The sequence below is a fragment of the Chondrus crispus genome, genomic scaffold (genome assembly GCF_000350225.1).
Source record: "Chondrus crispus Stackhouse genomic scaffold, scaffold_246, whole genome shotgun sequence".
NCBI lineage: Eukaryota > Rhodophyta > Florideophyceae > Gigartinales > Gigartinaceae > Chondrus > Chondrus crispus.
In genome coordinates, this window is record NW_005179132.1 from 38807 (window position 1) to 59288 (window position 20482).

Consider the following 20482-nt stretch of genomic DNA (forward strand, 5'->3'; position numbering starts at 1 on the left):
GACGCAATAAAGTATCCGACGGCCACCCGCTCCCTCGGGGATCGAGGGGCATCGGAGTTCACGGAACCACAGTGACGAACTACTGTATGTGCTGTACATGTCACTCGTTTTCTGGGACACGACATATTATATATTCAAAGAATTTTCTGCACCAAGGGTACAGTGCCGTTCAGTATGTACAGTAGTACAGTACATATGTGTATGCGCTGTGTATGCGCTGTGTATGCGCCGCACACAAGTACATACTATGGACTTGTGTGCGGCGCATACACATTTGTACTTGTGTGCGGCATACGGTATGTCTCTCCGCGTCCAAGCTGACATGTTCGCATTCTTGGGAATTATTCGTGAAGAAGAGCACGAGTATTTCCAGTGCTGTACAGTCTCCAGCGGTCATTGGCTGATTTTTTTTCTGCAACTTAGGTATATTATTGTGAAGGCACGAGATGGATACACACTTTCAAATGTGAAGAAGCCTCTGCACCACGTAAGATTCGAAGACATATAACGCTGCAAAATTTTGTGCAGCAAGCTAAATTATGCTTCTCACTCCTTTTTGTTAAATCAAAGTCCTGCAATTGTGCCGATACTATCATACAATGGTAAAGTGTTAGAGTGCTATTTTCTGGATGCACCCACTGGGTGCATCCATTATGTATGTATGGTCAAGTCGCAGTCTTTGCCGTCAAGCACGGGATTGTACATGCGCTTGCATACCGACCAATGAAACCCCCGACGACGCAGAGGTGTGATGGAGGTGGTATGATGTTCGCAGTTACCGAAGTGACTGGGATATTTCTGCGCGTACTTCTGAACCACCTCCATCATACGTGTACAGTAGTACGCGCTTGTTTGCAAATTTGCAAACGTGAAATACCTCTTTCTCTCGCCCCGGCACCTTATCCATACCTCAAATATTACTGAATCGAGGTAAAGCATGCAGGGCTTTTAAAGAATGCACTACTTTTCCGCCGCTCGTCTTTATCAACCACAGTCCCCTGCCCCAACACTTTATGACCTCATCCCTCACTACGACACACACCAGATGTGTTCCGAATTCTATCCTGTCCCCGAAGAGCATCTTTTCGTCGAAGAGCATCTTTTCGTCGAAGAGGGTCTCCTCGTCGAAGAGGACGCGCTCTCATCCCCGCCTTCCTCTGCCGACAGCCCCCTCAAGCCTCTCAAAAAACACCACACACTGCCCTTCTCCCCTTCCGCTCTCCTCCCGACCGCCCTCATCCTCTCCTCCTCTGTCTTCTTCGCCGCCATGAGTGTCTCCGTTCGAAGCGCTGTCCTCAATCACCGTCTCTCCGTCCCCCTCATCACCTTTTCCCGCGCCCTTCTCCAATTCTGTATCTCCTCCCTGCTCCTCATCACCCTCTACACTCGTTCCCTTCTCTCCACCCTCACCCGCACCTCCCTCCTCAAACTCGCCCTGCGCGCCCTTCTGGGCTCCCTCTCCATCCTCTGCAAATACGCCACCCTCTCCCGCCTCCCGACATCTCTCGCCGTTGCCCTGTTCTCCACCTCACCGCTTTTCGCCCACTTCCTCTCTCCAGAGCCGCTCTCGCCACGCCAACCATTCGCCTTCTTCCTCACCTTTCTCGGTGCCCTCCTTGTGGGGCTCCCCGCTTTCCTCCCGTCTTCTTCCCAGCCCTATACTGCGCTCCCTATCATTCTTGGCCTCGCCGCAGCCTTCTGCACGGGCGCCTCCATTGTTACTGTGCGCAAGCTCGACGGAAACGTCCATTTCATAACCATTGTCTTTGCGATCAGCATCGGCACTATGATTGCCCCCATAATTTTGTACGCCGTGCAGCACTCAGAGTTTCTACCCGTTCAACTGGCTAATATCCCACACGAACACATCGCCCCTTTGCTTGCCATCGGCTTGTTTGCTTTTGCAGGCGCGTCTTGCTTTAATCGCGGCATCCAGCTCACCACCGCCGCGAGAGCAGCCCTGCTGCGATCCTCTGATATTCCCGTGAACTTTCTCATAGCCGCACTCGTCCTAGGTGAGATACCCACAGATTGGATGGAGGTTGGGGGATGTGTCTTCATCTCCATTGCTATGTTCGTCGTCGCCTCAGAGAAGGGGCGATAGGGGCAAGAAGGCAAGCCGTTAATTTTGTCCGTCATATTCCTACCATACAGTATGTCTTTTCACGAGGGCGAAATCATGACGTACTGAAATGAAACATTTTGCAAGCTGCTACAGAGTTTGCTTCACAAGAACGAACCAAAACCGTGGATATGCATAATTGCCACGGGGTTCATCATGTCGAGGCATTCGCTGTACGGTTACCATTCCAACTGGTAAAGCACTGTCCACTTTTCCGCACTCTGGCCGAAATGGTGGGGCGCAAAAGATGCGAAAACGTTCATCGTCACCGTGCAGCTCCGTCAAAGAGCTGCAAGACATTTACCCCGTAATTGCGTCGGTGCTGGCACCTGTGGGACAAAATTCAAGATTATTTTTCCAGCAGAGAAATAATAAAAAAAGCTGTCCCTGGAGCAACACACGCTTTTTTAAAAGAATCAAACCCATCTCTCAGTGGTGCGAAACTTCGTTACTTCCCGCAAGTTCAAAGTAAATTACGTTCAACGAGGAACCTTGATATCAAAAGGAAAAAAGTGACTTGCGGTTGCACTTGAGCAGGTGTGGACAGCAATACCGCTCCCTCAAAGTTCAGGCCTGCAGTATTGTGCACCATAGTTGAGTGCAGTGGTCACCATTCGGTTGCTGCAAATACTGTGATGCATATCCTCAAAGCTGCCGTTAATTAAATAAAGACCAATAAGAGTGAACTGCACTTTGAAGCAATTTCATTTGGACGGAGTGGCACATTGGTCCCAAATAAAGTCGTAAAGCTTAATGGAGAAGGTCTGAGGAGAATTAATAGGAAGAACACCACAACGAAGTTAAGTCCCTTTTTGGGTATCGATCTATAATAAGTTTAAAACTGTAGGTCTGAGAAGAACGCGAAACATCTGTGCACTAACAGGACTCCTGCAAAGTATACTTTTCCAATTTTTGATATTATAAAAGCAAGCATAGGTATCTGTAATGTCTAATCGGTCCTAATGCAACTCAGCACGAAACAGCGATAAGAAAATCGACTTTTCCTGCCTTTGTCCTTTACAAATCTCAGAGCTTTTGGGGTCCCAAACATTAGTAATTATTCATGACATCTATGGCTTCAGGTGGCGAATATCCGTATCGTTGTAGGAGAACCTCTGACACTCCCTTAAACCGAGATGCAAAAAATAAAGACCCGTTGGCAGAATCACTACAGCAAGATGGTGTTGTGAGTTTTGGGCTAACGGTCTTCAATGTGTGAATGCTATTGCATATTTGTGGGCAGCAACTTGCTGTGTTACTATAATAGAAATATCCAGACTTGCAACTTTGTGGCCTTGAAATTGGGTGAAGGTTAGAAACTCTCATTCTTCCGGTACGGAGGCTATGTCGCATATTGTCCCGTTTGTCTGTTGTCTTCCGAATATTTTCCCGGAACCCTTCCAGCACCTTGGAATTAAACAAAATATCTGAAAGATGAGTTTTACGGATTGCCATGGACTCTTCATTAAAATGAATTAGCTGCATTTGTCCCCAACCTTTGAAATGATCCAAAACTGTGATAGAACGATTAAACCGATTCTCGATCACATGAATCGATATTTCAGGGACAGCGGAAATATCGTAGTGTGCTGTTAACTTTTTGAAGGCTTCCTCATACCACGGCATGTACACGCCTGTCACTTTGAGTCCGATTGTGTTCCTTCGAGTGCAGCGGATGTTATTAAATGTGAATGCCGCATGATGTTTCAGTATTTGCAATGAATGCTTGTCTGGGACTCCGAGCAGTTTCAGTCGTATAACAATTGCAACAACTTCGTGAGACAGTTTAACGGCATCTACCGTTTTCGATATCCCATCATCGATTCGCTTTAAGTTCTCGCAGGCTTCGTTAAGGGCAGGGTCAAAAAAGAATTTCACGCCACCGGGAATCCTCAACTCCATGCCACTGTGCACATCTGAGGCGGGCTTTTGAAGAAGATTGTTAACTGCTTTCCAGTGAGAGGAAATGCTGCGAGATGATTCAGGGCTGAAAGGATGAAGATCCTCATCGCTATACATTGACATGGGAAGAAAGAACAACGCCGGGTCCAATGAATACATCCACTTAATCATTTTGTCAATTGCTTCCTGGTCGTATACCCGCTCAAATTCTTTTTGTTGTTGATAGTCCAAGCAAACGCTGCCCAAACGATCTTTTTTGGGAGCATGGCGGCGGACAAAACCAACCAAATGAAAAAAGTACTCTCTGAAGTAGGCACTAGCCATGTTCCCTGGCGCTCCTCGCCGGGTGAGCATGTAATGGCGTCGGAATTGCCCCTCGACCATAGATTCAACTGAGGTACATGTGTACCCCACACTGCAAAGCATCGAAAGCAAGACGATAAGCACACATCTTAGAAAGCAAATCGGCCTCATCTCAACTAATATCCACCTCTCTTCTGGGAACTTGAGAGCTGAATTGCTATGGATGATCAAAGCTTCGCCCTCGTTTTATTCTCAACCCCAAGAAGACTCATGGGGTGATGAGTTTGGAAGATATGTTTTCCCGCAAAAAAGTAAATGGCTATATAGGACATTTTTTGAAGAAGTTGTTAATCAGAACGGTGGAAGACTGATTTGTCGACGGACTGCGGACTGGCACCCTCGGAACCACTTTTCTACCATCTGGAGAAGTTAAGAAACGCGAGGTGCGAATCACCATCAGTCCGTTACTGTCCAAGAATGTGGATCCTTTCGCTGTATGATAAGATTTTATCTCTTGCCGCTACTTGTGAGCAGCTCATCAGTGGTTGACATGAAATGAAGAAATCATTTTCTGATTACCTATTCTCAAACTTAGTCAATAGGGGTTACATTTCCACAGAAAGGTACAACTTGAACGCATGTTTTCGGAAAGCAGCCTAACGCGACTCGCAATTTCCATAAAATTCGCAGTTAAATCCCAGTCCGCGATTTGAAACTGTTTCGAAAGTTACGAAGGCGATCTTTCAGAATACAAGTAGACCGATTCATTTCTATGGTTTCAGGCCACGAATTGTGACGGTCCTTTCGTGAAGGTGATTGTCCCAAATAAATTGTTCGGTTGGCGCTAGAAACGAAACGCACGTAAGCAAAAGCTACGTAAAGCGAGCAGGGATTGACTTTTTACCATTAAGTGAGGGAATAAAAGAACACGGGCACTGCCGGCATTCATGACGAGATGATTAAATGCTCTGACACTATGAATACATCTGAGTGAGAGCCACTCATGAACGTGACTGAATACCCTAAATCATTGGATATTCACAGGTCGCTAACCATCTCAAAAACTAAGGTGTTCGCATGATCAATTCTGGTCATATGGACCCCACGCAATAAGAAGAATTTCCATATAAGAGCATGTCTTCCATCCGCTACTTTGGTTCTTTGTTTGAGAGGCACATATTCAACTCTTCATCTGCCCACACAAAGATCTCGAACTGAACTCTGTCACACATCTTGCTTCTCTCCAGTGTCTATCTGATCGGGGCTTGCTTGTTCTCATATGAGGATGGCGATGTCCTTATATGATCACAGCTCCTTTCTTTGCAAAAACTATAAATTAAATTGAACATTTAAAATATATATCTTGGGCACTATTTCCTTAACGCATTTGTATTCGGCAATAACACCCTGCAGAACACTGGAATAGCAGCTTTGAATACGCAGAAAGATAAAGAATGTAATGCAGATTGAGTACCAAGTTGCTTTTTTAAACTGGCGTTTTTGAATTTCAAGTTATTTTGCATGCGGTTTGAAGGTAGTTTACAAAGGCTTCTTTTCCAGACATAGCTAAAAGCGACCAGGAAGAACATGCAATTCTCACAAAGTTCTTTCTGCCCCCAAGTCAGAAGTCAAATACAATGGCGGGGGTATCTTTTTCTTTTTTGTCGAGGAAGCGCAAGTCAAGAATAAAATGGGTCGAATAGTGTCCTCATATAGGGACAACGGTCCAATAGACACTTGTCTGACGAGATGTTTCAGTTCCTAGGACCACACAGCAAGCCTGTTTCCGTTCTGTCGTAGGGCTTTCCTTAAAAGGAAAGGTCTCAAAATGTGAAAACTCGTATGCTCCATTCGCCAGACACACAACTGCTGTCGTCGGCAAGACATCATCATAGTACTGCACCCGTTCGTGTGTGAATTATGATAAGGCGTTTGCATGAGGGCCTAAACATTATTCTGACTAAGGCTATGTGCTATTTTCGCGGGACACAAATACCCAATTTCTTAATCCTGACAAACAATATAGGTTGTAAAGCTAAGGGTCGATGTTGAAGGAGTGTGACTGTTATACCCGCATTCCATGAAGTGGAATTAGCAGGGCCATGTAGAGCCTCAAACTGTCAAAATCGTACAAAAAAGGGTTTGTTGTTTGTATCGCATATTTACAAGTTTGCAAGTTAGACATAGATGTGAGGAAGGCCCCACGTTCGTGTATCTGCAGTACACGTCGATTTTGTATATGGCGAATTTTGAACTATAGTAGTAGATACCAGTAGCAGCAAATGGACTGCTGAAAACAATGCGGCTTGGTGTGAACAAGCCGCATTGCTTCTACCGACCCTGAGATCCATACGGGTCTTGCATGGGCATACTTGGACGGCATATTGAGAGTGCATCCACAGGAGATATATCCATTACCCCCCACAGCTCCATATTTCTATTCCACTTCATTTGTATCGCGGGATGGCGCACAGAGTGGAGCGAATTCAGATATCAGCTATCCCATACGACGACTGAAGCGAGTGCAATGATGAGATTCGTGAAGGGATAAAAATATCGCCCAGCATCTTAACAACGCACGGAGCCCCTCTCCCTCTCTTTGAATGCTTCGGCGTAAGCAGATGTTAGAGCCGATGCGCATACTAATAACAAAGCATGTGTGTTGTTTACATTGCATATACATTTTACGTGCGCCTCCAGTGACTTCAGATAATAATATGGGGAGAAGTGAATCAATTTCGGCTTGTATCAAGGAGTTATTGGAACCTTGACGTAGAGGTTCGCGGCGCCTGACGCCATTGGGTTAATCAATTTCTTCCTCAAAAATTGCTCGTATGCCTCGGTAATCCGCACAGCAAAGCCCTCCAAGGCTTTGCCCTTCACAAAATCCGAGGACGGGGACTGGAAGAGAAGCCCGGGTTTTATCGCCACCAGTTGCTGTTCGTAACTCGGCTTCGAACTCCACACGTCTGAGCTCATTGTTGTGTCAAAGAGGTAAATAGCGTCCATGATTTCGATGTAGCTCTCAAAATTTTTCGAAAAGAGAGCGTGAGAGTGCAGCTGATCCGGTACAGCCACCCCCCTCCCATCTGTAATACGACGAACAATCCCCCGCATCACAGATGTCTCGGCATCTGCTGTGACGCCGACGAGTTCAACTCGATACGCAGGTGCGGGTTTCATGCGCTTCGCGGATCGCACCCAGTATACTTCCGTGATCTTTCCATCCGACTCTTTTCGATATCCAGGCCCGCGTTTGTATAAATAATCAGTATCTGTCAGCATCTTCACAGTTTGCTGGGCATACTCGCCCCAACTCATTGTGCCATCAAAAACGACGTCCCTTCGACTGTTCACTGCTTGCAAAAAAAGTTCTTCGGCGGCCGTGACTGAATCGTGGTGCACAATGCGTGCAGCTTTGGGGGTGATACTTCTCAATACATGAAACAAGGGATCACTCATCTTAAACGCATCAGCCTCAACAACGACAACGTCATCTCCATGTTCTTTCCAAAAAGGCGTATTTCTAATCAGGCCTAAAGCTGTGGTCTTCCCTGCCCCCATACCACCTCCAAGTAGAACGCAAACAGGAGGCGCATCACCCTGTGCAGTATCGTGTGATCGTGATCGTGATCGTGATCGCTCAAGCTTGCAGCTCGCATTTTGACATTCGTCAGGAGAATGATCTAATTTCGAACGGAGGATAGTGCTACGGACACTGTTCAACTCATCAATCTCGTCAATGCCTTGACGTTTAAGTGCTTTGACCCATCGGCGAGGATTGTCTTCGTCGTCCGACTGTGCATCTCCATAATCAGTTGAAGACATCAAGTCTGGGTCAATTGTGAGTTCGCCAGGATGGTTGTCTTCGGCATGCGCGACGAGGTCGTCCACGTCAATTGGAGAAGACCCCTGAGAGACAACAGAGACGTTGTCGGGACCTTCGAATCGCAAAATTGTGGGGTAGGTAGATACATCGTAATAGAGTTTGAATTGAGGTGAAAGAGGGCCGTTGAGCTTGACAAAAAGCGCAGGGCCTTGTGAGAGATGTGCGGCTTTCTCAAAAACAGGACGCAAAGCTGTGCAAGTGGAACAATAATCAGCGTAGACCAAGACAAGGACGAGTTGATGTATGTCTGCAAGGGCTCGTAGGGCGACGGGGTCCACTTCTGGGGCTGGCTCAGGTGCGTCATGGATTCTTTTGCTCAACGCATTAAGCTTTGTGCTTTGCCTTTGTAGATCCAATAAGACCGGAGTGTTGGCCTGGATGAATGGGTTGATATCATCCCATCCATGGCTGAAGTATTCCCGTGAAGCGTTCTTGGCGGCGGCAGCGAAGAGCCTCCTCGATTCCGGGAGCGACTTGCCCGAACATTCGGAGATAGCACGAGCGATAGAGTCGAGACTCTGTTTGGTAAATTCTGGAGATATGCGACGGTCAAAGCGATACAGAAAAACAGCAGCGGCAAAGGCGGCACGGTCGGTGCGAAGATGAGTGGCTATGGCAGGGTGATGGTGTTCAAAATAGCGAGCGAAAAACCTGCTAAAGGGCTCTGCGTTGGACGTCGAGATGGGATACATTCCGCCGGAAGCAAGAAGCTTTGCACGAGAGTATCTGGGAAGATGGATTTGAAAGTCGAGGGATGTTACTGAAGCATTATAATCTGAAAAGGAGGGTCGGTTTGACTTGGAGACGAGGGCTTTAAAGCGTGTTGTGTGCCGGGTAGGGATGCGATTTGCGTAGAAACAGGTACAGGCGCGGATCATCTGTACTCGACCCTGGAGGGAAGCCGCGGAGGGGGAGTGGCGGTGAGATGGGAGGATGAGAGCAAGGATACGTGCTGTCGGCAGAGTACCTATCTTGGGACTTCAACTACAACCTGACTACGCCAATGGAAGTGATAGGTGACTCTTCTCATGATTGGCCCACGGCGTCCTGTGATGCGTTCCACTGCTTTGCAGTGTTTGCACAAACAGAAAATAGCTCTCTGGATATCCACGTCAGCATTCATGCCCCAAATTGTGCCCGTTTTCGCTGCTTCTGATATAGCATCGCTACCCCCCCCTCCATCCTTGTGGTGGACTCCTCCCACTATCATGGCAACTTGTGCTTGCCATCCTACGCTGGAGACATGACATCCCACCCGTGGACGGTTTGATACACAGAGACACATTTCGACGATGATTTACAGACTATGACGCCTACTCTTTTTCAGTTACTCGCTAAGGTGAAACACATCATTTCGACGCCAGCCAGCCTCGCTGGAATAATCCTTACGTCACACTATGTATGTGCCTTCAATGGTTTCGCTTTCTTCCCCCTCGTTCTTTCACTTCTAAAGTGATCGTCGTTTCGTTACTAACGTTGTAGAACGCGAGTGTCATCTTATCTTTGAGAAATCCGGCACCTTCCATGTGAAGCTTCTGCTTCTTCGCGGGTAGCTTTGTCCATTTCTCAATCACCTTCTTCAAATTACTCACCATTTTCTTCAATGGTGCCTTGAGCTCCATTTCCTGACCTTGCAGTTTCCATTCCTTGTTGGAGTGACTAGGCATTTTTATTCGCACTTGCGCATGCTGCCCTTGCTTCTGAAGCCATTCATCCGCTGTCATCAAACCAGGTAGCTTTTCCTCTGTAGCGATGCCTGCTGCCTCCGCCACTGCTGCTTCCTCCTCTGCGGCTGCAGTTTCGGCTGCCTTCTTTTTGGCTGCCTTTTCCAGCGCCTCCTTGGCTGCCTCTACACGCCGTCTTTTCGCCGGCGGAGAAAGCTCTTCAATCTCCATCCCAGGCAGCTTAGGCCCTAGTCGTTCCGCTTTCTTTAGTCTTACATCAGCTTCGGCTGCTGACGACTTTGGCTGTGTTGCCAGCGCTTCCTGTAGATCTCCCCGATTGTAGACACCACCCTCTGTCCGTTGTTGCTCCCATCGAGCTAAATGTCTAGCCATCTCCTCCCCTCTTGCCAAATTTTGCTTTCTATTCTTTGCCGCTGCCCGCGCTCGCTCGTCTTTGTATGAAGGATTGAGTAGTTCCGCTCGCATTGATGCTTCTGCCTGCGACAATGGAACGCGTTGCCCTGATGGCAAAACAACAGTCGGTTCGTCAGCGATGCTTCCAACCCTCACGTCATTCACTTGTTTGACAGGAATAGCAGTCGGCTCCTTGCGAATGCGATCCCAAGAGAGAGCCGTGTCGGCCTCAACCGTTACAACCATCCCGTGCTTCTCTGTTGTCTGAGAAAGAACACTCCCGTTAGGCGTTTCATCAGTATCGATATCCATATCTACATCGCCTCGGTTCTTTTCTCTTTCTAGTTCTAGCTTCCTGGTAGCAGCAAGAATTTTGGGGAGTTGTTTAGCATCTGCCACAGGTGCTGGTAGGTTGGTCTCGTCATCGTCGATATCCACCGTCTCTAAAACAACAAAGTCATACCAATCAATTTGAGCAGCCTTAACCTTTTCGGACTCATCCATGGCAGCGTCGTGTTCGCGCTCGGCACGTAGACATTCCCAATCATGCATATACCAGACGTCCTGCATTATGGCCTTTTCACATTCGCGTACGTTATGGCCTTTTGGTAAAAAATTTGAAGCATTGCCCTCAGTCATAATAGCTCTATATGCGTCGACGAGGCGCTGAAACACAATGAAGTGGGGGTGCATGGGTCTCAAGAAATCGAATAAGCTGTTTCGGGACTCTTTTGACCTCAGCGCGGTAAGAAATTCTCGCCCATTCTTCGCAACAAATTGTGCAGCAAGTTTCATGACTTCGAGACCCAGAGCATGGGGTTGAGGTGCCATGCTTATCAGGGTAAAGAGGTCTTCTGGTGGTGGTTCGCGCGGCTCTTGACGTGCTGCTTCTTCTTTAGCTCGTATTGATTTCAGAAACGAAACTTTTGCAGTTGCGCTTGTCGTCATCTTTTCATCAGCGGCGTCCTTGCTCCCTCTAACCGGTTCGTCGTCCGCCGTGGCCTGCGAAGCAGACGGCACCTGTCCATCCTTCGCGTGAATTTGATCCTTCGATGATAGGGGTTGCCCTTCTGTGATTATTTCCTTTCCTTTCTCAGCCTCACTTGAAATACTCTGAACAGGTGCTGGTTGTCCAGTCGCGGCTGCACGAGCTTCGGCGACCTTGCTGCAGTAGTAGGCGTAGTAGGGATCAGAGACTTTGAGAAATGAGAACCGTGGGTCTTGGTTATGCTTCTGCAAGACGCGAGCCTCTAACGCAGGTTTCTTACCTACGTAGGTTGCCGTCGTTTCCAGAATCCCCTTTACTTCGGGAGGGGGGACAATGATTCCAACGCGTTCATCCGGTTCGACAGTACTCGCCATCGTAGCGAACAGATGAATTTCGTAATGGAGACGCTAGGTTGGACTATTTGACAGAACATGAATTCGCCGGAGGAAAGCAAGGTCGACGTCGAAACTGGGACAGTGCAATTTGGATAGTGAGCACGTATTGACCGAGCAGTTGGGATTTTTCAGAGTGTAGTTCGCTTACCTGCTGGAAAACAAAACATGGGAACGTGGCGTATTTCCATAGATAGTTCATTCAAGAACATGAAAGAAAGATAGGCAGAAGCGAGGAGGTGTGCACTGCTCGGTGAGGCGAGAGCGGCGAGGAACGGCGTGAAACGTCGCCTGTTAGACGAGCCGCTGGTTGACGTGGTATCTTGAAAAGCAAACTCTAAAATTTTCGAAAAAAAGGGTAATTGCGCATCATTTCACTCGAGACGGTTGGTCTCTGCAGGTCCTTCCAAACCAAGAGCACTGCCAAAGGAGACACCACCACTACGGCACCCCGTCGCCGACTCTGGAAAGCGCCGGTGGGCCCCGGCTCCTCGGGGGAGAGGGGTATCGGTGATCATTGGAATCGTAGTCTTGAAGACTCATCGCCTTCAATACGCCGTTTCTTCTCTAATTCTCGCTGCGACTCATCACCCCGCCCGTATCATACAGTAGTGTGCGAGGGAATGTCTTGGTGACTGGCCCCGCAAGGGTTTAACGGGGCATGCGAAGGCGCCAGACTGGAGAGAAACTCTCAAGACAGTACTGCACAGTGTCTTTAAACCATTTCCCTTTGTGGAAGGATTCGAATTCCGTGAACGATTTCGCTGTCTTATCTAGTCTCGTCGATGTAAGACGAGGGAAGACAGAAGCGGCAGTCATCTTCTTTCATACTATACTTTACCTCCAGAATTCAAGTCCACTCCACACAACGCGCTCGTCCCTCTCCGTGCCCACTTCACGACGCTTGTCCGTTTTTCTTCAACTCATGCTTCAGTGTCTTCACAATATCGAGCTCCATTCCCGTTTCATAGACTCAAGATATACTGTATCCGATGTATTACAGTACAGTTGCAGTAGAAACCCAAAATTAATGGCGCGTTGAAAGAACAACTGACACGATTCTCGAAGAGCATTCATTAACAAGCTAACCGCCTGTCCCTAACATTAGTTAGAAACAGGACATGACTGAACAAAAAAGCTAATAAGTTAGACATCCGGCTCTGGCGACACACACTTCTGGCAAGCTTTCATAATGGCATCCTCCTTCTGCATCATGCTCCAGTGGACCTGAACTCTCCCGCGCTCGTTGTCGGCGTCTAGATTTCTAGGTGACTTGAGTAAACTTCAACCTAGTTGTTCGATACATAGAATTTTGTTGGAGGCTATGAATCTATTTAGGCACGAAGCTGATGATTTTCAAACGCGTTCTTCACGACAGTCGACTTAGGCATAGCAACAAAATCAAGGTTCTGGGCTTCATGAGTGCTTGCGGTTGAAGTCTCAGAGCTCCGATAAGAGATGCAGCAAAGCCTGAAGATCATATTTTGCGATTGTTTCTCACAAAACGGGCGCAGGGTATGGACACTTTTATGCGGTGTTGCAAAAGGAGTGCCCTCGGGCGAGACAACAGGGAGCCTGGGTAACAGTGATGAGGCCCAACACTTATGACAGAGAACTTTCACGCTGGGCACAGAAGATCGCCGGGAGGGACAGATGTGGTCGCAGAGGACCTATACTAGGAAAATTCGAATTCAGTGTTTCCACAAGGTCTTGGCGATACGCGTTATCTTTTCTGCACCAATGTCTGACCGGGGATGAAAGAATTGGATGTATGTGATCGGGGACGTGAGGATATGATAGGAAAGTGTGGAATGAGGGGAATGCAGTGTCCTAGAAGTTTGAGGATGAAACGTGTTTTAATGACGTCTTTCGAATTCATTGAATAGGAGCCCTGACTGCCCGGTTTTTGGTGGCTTACTGAATCCAGTTGGGCCGCGTAACATCCGATCACAATACACAGGACGTAAATGAGCCAAACGGAGAATAGAGACTGTAACCTTAGGGCACGTCAATCGGAGAAAAGAATAGCGGCCTGTGACAAGTACATGATTAGCCTTTCGCGCACATACGCGTGGTTTATGTTTAAATCTGCACGTGAAAACGTAGAGACAGTGATACTGTCTCGAACGCCATCGAAAAAGCATTGAATCCAAGCTTTCCATACCTACTTGCAGCTGTTCAAGACTGTTGTGAATGAGCGCCGACATCTCCCGTGCATGCAGCCCGGGCTTGGTCCAGAACATGCAAAGTGTAAACAACTATGCGTGTGTCACTCTCACACTCACTGCCACTCTCACACTCTCTGCCACTCTCACACGCGCTGCCACTCTCACACGCGCTGCCACTATGTCCCAGTCGATTCAGCGCATCTCCATGCTCATCCAGGAAAGCCCGACCCTCCCGTGAGTGAACCAAAGCGGCATTTCATCTATCTCAACACGCCCAACGTTCGGAATGCTACCTCGTCCCCGCTTGCAATAACCACTGGTTGATCAGTAGCTGGTCTAGCATGTGCCTACCTGGAAAAACAACGAATTGCAAATCGCCGTTATGGCATGACACGTGAACCCGCACTCGCACCCTGGCTCGACCGCCCCCTCCGATTGATGCTGACGTTCTCCCCTGAATTGGCTTCATTCATCATAGCCGCATTTACGTGTGCTTGGCACCAATGCTAGCTGACTGCCAAGGTAACGATACTACAGTACAAGGGTACCCTGGTACTGTGGTATCATTGGGGAATCCTGTTACTCTATATTCTAATTCACAATAATTTATGATACTTCTCATACACGTACCGGTGCACAGGCTCGACATATTCTTGAGGGTCAATTGTCGAGTGACAACAACTTGCGAGATGCCAGTAAGTGATCGCCTGCCCATGCTTCTGTGTCATACACGTGGAAGGACGCATCCCACAAAATGACGACGCCTGGGATCACAAGGTCCGGTTGGATCGCCGTTTGCACCATTCATCCCGCCCCTTAACTCTCCTTCTAACGATTGCGCGAACGTGAGGGTTCGCTCACCTTCGCGCAAAAGAAAGTCTTTCTTATCTATAGTACTCTCGCTGGCGCAAAGCGAAACGAGACAGCATTAGCATTTCTCCTCTTTCGTACTGTACTGACCCCCAGGAATTCAAGTCTACTCCACGCGACTCACTTGTTTCTCCCCGTGTCCACTCCACGGTGCGTTTCTGCTTTCCCAAACCCGTGCTAAAGCGTCTTCACAACTACAGTATCTGAAACACATTTCCATTAAAGAGATATAATTAATAAAAAATGATTACAGTGCAGTTAGAGTAGAAACTCAACACTGGCTGCTCGAACTTGCAATGAGCTAGACACGGTCATCCAGAACATTCCTTCCTAATAACCCGTTTCATACAGTAGCAACACACACTGAAACCTCCACTGGAAATAGGTGTCGTACACAGTACCCTTGGGTAATAGTATCACTAAGAAACAATTGATCATAAAGTATAGATCTGCCTGGACGTCTTTCATGTTCTCCGAATGGAGGACCTCTATCCCTGAATGCCTAGTGGCCGGATATCTTGATGACGAGGTTCATAATATTTGGGTTTGTCTTCTGGGTCCATGCGTCGAGGGCTTTCGAGAGTGCAAGATACTTCGTTGATGTGGACGGACCTCTACATTGACGGCCGTTTCAAAGAGGACGACGGGAAACCTTGCCTTGTTTACAACGCACCGTTAGAAGCGACAGCGGTGGCGCGCATTACCGCCACTGGTGAGACGGACTCAATCGTTTATCGGGCACCGCTCAGCTCTCGGAGTGACACAACAGAACTTGAGCGAGCTCCGCCGTGGTGAATTGCAATGACGACATAAAAAAGGCATCCTGCCCAATCGCCGGGATTCACCATCTTCTCATTCCACATTAATCTGTCATACGCCCGTCTCCGCGGCAGACCGACAAACATCGAGCTCTCCCATCCTTGCCTAGTCATCGGCACATAGGCGTCTCCAAGACCCGGTGGATACGCGGATTTCGAATTCATCCGTTTACAATGGTCCTGCGTGATCGCATCCGTCATCCTGCAGCCCCCTTTGCCGATTGTAAATTTCCTCTTTCACTAGTTTTAGACTTCACACTATCATCCCAACTTCCTGTTGTCCCACTTGGAGGCCCCACTTTACGAAAGTGAGCATTCTCGAAGTATTTTTTGTTTCACGAAGACACCTTCATACACGATTACTCTCAAGCCGCCGCCTCAGCGTCTGTCGGGGCCATAAGACCTCAGCATCGTACATCACGCAGCCTGAAACTCTGTCAACCTATAGCTCTGCGCGACTTGATTGTAGCGTAGAACTTATTTGAAAATCACCATATACAAACCGTACTCCGGTGGTATACAAACCTTTCTTCGAACAGCAGTCCCCATATAGATTATGTATTCGCCCGCCTCATTCACAAGTACATACATGCCTATTAGTGATTCCTGTTTTCTCGGGAATCCCTTCATGCTCTTTTTTATTTTCTCTCTCGTTTTCTCTGCATATTCTTTTGCTCTCTCTCCAACTCTTCTCGCTCACCCGTTGTCTGCCGTTCGTTTCTTCCCACATTAAAACTTATCATCAACATGAATAACAGAAGTGTTTCAAATACTGCCGCTTCTAACTCCGCGGGCTCCCAGGACTTTGAAGACGATATCGTGGTTCCTGTCAGAGACGAATCAAGCTCACATCTCACTGGCCAACACTTCGGCAGCGAAGCTCGTTTAAATGGAAATCCGAATGACTGCAGATGCGCAGATGATTCGTACTCTCCGTTCGCCGCATTCAATACTGAAGATCTTCTTCCATTGCATTGGCACGAACCACAAAATGATCCACCAATATGGGAAACACCGCCAATCCTCCCATCGAGCGGAAGCTCTACTGATGCGGAAGACATGGATATCGAGCATGCTGCAAACCTTGACGAAGATATGGTCTTTACCCTTGACCAGCAACGGACCGCCCCAAACGCTGGTGCTGCCCTAAGACATCCTCCAGTGCGCCTTCTCGATCTTCCTGATGATATCCTCCTCCACATTATTTCTCTTTGTTCTACCCGCTGCCGCTCTAATGATCCAAATCATCAGTATGATGTTCCAGTGGGACTAGATGAGATTTTCTACACATGCCCACGCTTGAGGGAACTGTTTTCAACTTTTTGCGAACATCTTGCTTTTGAACCACTTTCGAATTGGGAATACGTCAACTACTGGTTCGAGATCGCCACACCCGGTCTCAAGAGTGTTCGATTTCACGACCTGCCTACTGATGACGAGGATGAGATACGCTGGCGGTCACTCCCTGCTTGCTTTTTCTTCGCACTCATTTCGGAGCATGCCCCACGCTTGCAGCGTTTGGATCTTTCCGGTGTCCACCCCATCACCGTAGTGGACAGTCGCTTGCTTGGAGACCTTCTGCACAAGTTAAGGGAAACCCTGACTACACTTGTTGTCAAGGCCTCTGAGGCTGACGAATACAATTACTTGTCAGGAGCTGTAGTGGCTGGCTCTTTGCGCCGTCTAGTTGAATTTCGGGTGAAGTGGTTGCCTAGACAGCACAAGAAAGACTTGCGAGAAATGCTTGAATCGTTCAGATACGAACCAAACCGTAACGCGAAAATACATTCTATTGTCCGGAAAGGGGGCCCCTGGAAGACACTACAACCTGGCCTCCGGCGGATTCAGGTTCAGGTAAGTGCATCTGAACCCGACCGAAGACAAACTGTTCCATTGTTTGGGCCACTTGATTGGGTCAGTTTACATGGCGTCGGCGTGGAGGAGCTGCAGCTCTCAGTACAGCAGGCAAGAACCGTGGATAAGGACCCGTTGCCCCTTGGCCTGATCCACTGTTTCCCAGACCTTCGTGTTTTAAGTCTGGAAGGCTTCGCTATAGGGAATAGTGAGTTGGTACAAATCCTGGCCCGCTCTAGAAAGTTGGATGACCTGCGTATTTCCAATTGCAAATTGCAGGAAAGCGAGTTGGACAGACTTGTTTGGCCTTTAGAGAGTTCGAAGGTGTTTTCCGAGTTCATTCGCATCTGTGGAAACCACCTGAGAGTGTTCAAATCTCGTGATAGATCGTTCAACGCAGCTGATCTGGAGTTGCTAAAGTATTATCACCCGCTGCTGACAGAACTGCATGTCGTCTTAGCCCGCACATCTGGTGTTGCCTTTCGGGAGTTATGTATCGCAATGAAAGACACGCTTTCCTTGGTCGGAGTGTATGGGAGCAACAGCGACGAGATACAACCAATTACTATGAAAGATCGTGAGGAAATCGTAGCCGCTCTGCGTCACTTGCCGCTATCCTCCTTTCAGTCCTCCCACATCGACTTATCAACGGCCAACTTTCAGGCAATTATTGCGAACGCCAGTGCAACATTGAGGGTCCTTCGGGTTCAGACAAACTTCAAAGATTGTGCCAGGAATCAGTTGCGCTGCGTACTGACAGTTCTCCTAGCAGCGACGGGATGCAAGGACCTCAGAGAAATCGTAATTGACTCTCACTCCGTTCACAAAACTCGGCTCTCATCAATGTTTGGAATGCTGATCATGACGACGTTGAAACAACTTCGACGAACAGCCCCAAAGCTTAGAGCTCACAGCCTGGAAACGATTCTGCGCACATGGATTGATGACCATGAGACAGAAGGCCCTAGATCTTTGGACTAATGGATGCCCATCCATCCGTAAAAATATTCCTGGAGTTGTAGAATTATTGGTATCAATGCTAGGATGAAAACGTATCCCCAGAATATATAATCGCTGGGTTCATATGTTGATGGTCGAGTGCGGAAAGGAAGTTGATACAGCACTAAGGTCGCAGGCATCAAAAATTGTCCCAGAATGACTTTCGTTGTTCGCTGCAGTTCTGCAACTATAGTGATGGACTTCAACTCAGCTAATCTCCCAGCATGGAGGCTGGTAATAAATTTCAACAAACAGCTTGTGCAGTGTTTCACCAGGCCTTAAAAGAGACAGAATAACTGTGGGTCGTTCTGACACAGATCTTTGTGCAGTACAGTGCACCGATCACCGCAATTAGATTGGTCTAATTTAAAAAGGAACCACAAAAAACTAACCTCCAAACCCTAATTGTATTAGTCTAACTAATACTGTATATTTACGCACCTCAGTTAATTTTGTGGTTCGGTTCTCAAATAACTTAGCCTATGCTAATTTTGGTTGTTCGAAATTAGATTCGGCGGGAGAAGGTCCACATCTTTATTCCTCAACGACTTGCCCTTGAAAAAAGGTCCTGTGTTTTGCCACTATGCGCTGGAGCTCGTCGGAAAATTGCTTTTCTTCCCAGTTCACATTTAAATGGGTCGGGTGGAAAAGTAGAAGTGGCTGTGTTGTTGTTGGCTAGACGGGTGGCCAATGCTTGAGCAATTGCTCTCTCAATTGGTCCAGCAGTCGAGTCGGCACAGTGACACTCTTACGGCGAGGTGAGAATGTTCTGCGATGGGTGTGAGATATTTTTCCGGAAAAATTACATTTTACTCTAGAGGGAGATTTTATACTGTAGTCCGAGATTTTATTTGAATTTTACAGAAGCGCACGCGGACGGCCTGGGGAATCCGGGCCGGACGCGTGGACGCTTCTAGAAGGAATTACGTGGAAATAAAAGCGTGGGAGGTGACGGGCGCAGAGGGGAGACAACGGTACGGACACCACGGGACTGACAGCGGACCCTACGCTTCCCCGCTAAACCTGACCTCACCACCGAGAAAAAAACGCCTCCCCCTCTTTACCCCACAACATGTTACTCTTGTGGAGGGCTGATGCAGACACAATTGCAGGCTCTAACCCTGTTACCTACGATGGGTCGAATGTGTAAGATGTTTCCAAGTTTCTGTTTGTATACGAGAACATCATTATGCGCGGCAAGCACAACGAGGAGAACGCAGGAGCTATCTTATGCCATCTCCATGTACCATAAACCCCCGGTCGCGTTGGGGATTTAGCTGTGGTTCTTCAAAGACCTGTGTACGCGAGAGAGGACAAAAACACACACACCAGAAAAGAACGCGGGTGGTGGTAGCGTGGTAGAGCGGTGGGGAGCGGACGCGAACACAGTACGCGGTAGAGCAGTTCGACGCGCTCGACGCCCCGGGGCGGCGCTAGTTAGCGTTCTAGCACCGACGGGAGGAGGCGGATCCAGCTCGCGCGCGTACGTTCGCGACCGCTACCCGCGTTAGTTTCTAGTTAACGCGCTCGCGTTAACAGAACGCGTTTAGAATAAGCGGACGGGGTTAGACCTGCGGTGGAGGATCTGGTACCAAGCCCGTGCTTGTCCTTCTCCTCCCTCCGCCGCCGGTCGCCCTGTCATTTAATATACAAGTATATAATCTATCATAACATATACTACAGTATCTAGGTAGCGCCTTACACGGTAAGCTCGCGCGCCTTACTCCGGATCGTCACGCTGTAAACGTGCACAGCGAGCAGCAAGCGCGTACTCACAGGCGCGGATATGCGCTGTAATGCATTTTGCGGGAGTACAGTAGTCACCCTGCGCGTTCAAATAACGTCCTTGCGATTATGCTACAGAGCCCCCCCCCTCAAGGGTGAACGTCCGCGTTCACTCTTTTGGTAGCGCGCGAGGGGGGGTTATAGTCCACGACAGCAATTCGAGTCCTCATGCGTACCCACCACGCGTGCTCTCCCACTCTCTGTAGCGCCGGGGTTGAGGTCGCGCGGCCGCTCTTACAGAATAAGCGACGTAGGGGTGCGGTGGTTCGCGTGACCGACGCGAAGGGGAGGAGCGGTAGTCATGAGAGCCGCAG

General features: G+C 48.3%; 3 protein-coding genes across 3 annotated transcripts; 1 reads left to right on the forward strand and 2 right to left on the reverse strand.

Moving 5' to 3' along the window:
• Positions 1–765: 765 nt before the first annotated feature.
• On the forward strand, positions 766–2433 carry CHC_T00004748001 (hypothetical protein). Its single transcript, XM_005716265.1, has 3 exons — positions 766–830; positions 955–2015; positions 2219–2433. Exons 1-3 carry the CDS (start codon positions 766–768, stop codon positions 2431–2433), a joined length of 1341 nt encoding a protein of 446 aa, XP_005716322.1.
• Positions 2434–7075: 4642 nt separating this feature from the next.
• On the reverse strand, positions 7076–9094 carry CHC_T00004749001 (hypothetical protein). Its single transcript, XM_005716266.1, has one exon. It carries the CDS (start codon positions 9092–9094, stop codon positions 7076–7078), a length of 2019 nt encoding a protein of 672 aa, XP_005716323.1.
• A 531-nt stretch (positions 9095–9625) lies between these two features.
• Positions 9626–11656, reverse strand: CHC_T00010162001 (Splicing factor 3A subunit 1, SF3-A). Its single transcript, XM_005716267.1, has one exon. It carries the CDS (start codon positions 11654–11656, stop codon positions 9626–9628), a length of 2031 nt encoding a protein of 676 aa, XP_005716324.1.
• Between the last annotated feature and the right edge of the window lie 8826 nt (positions 11657–20482).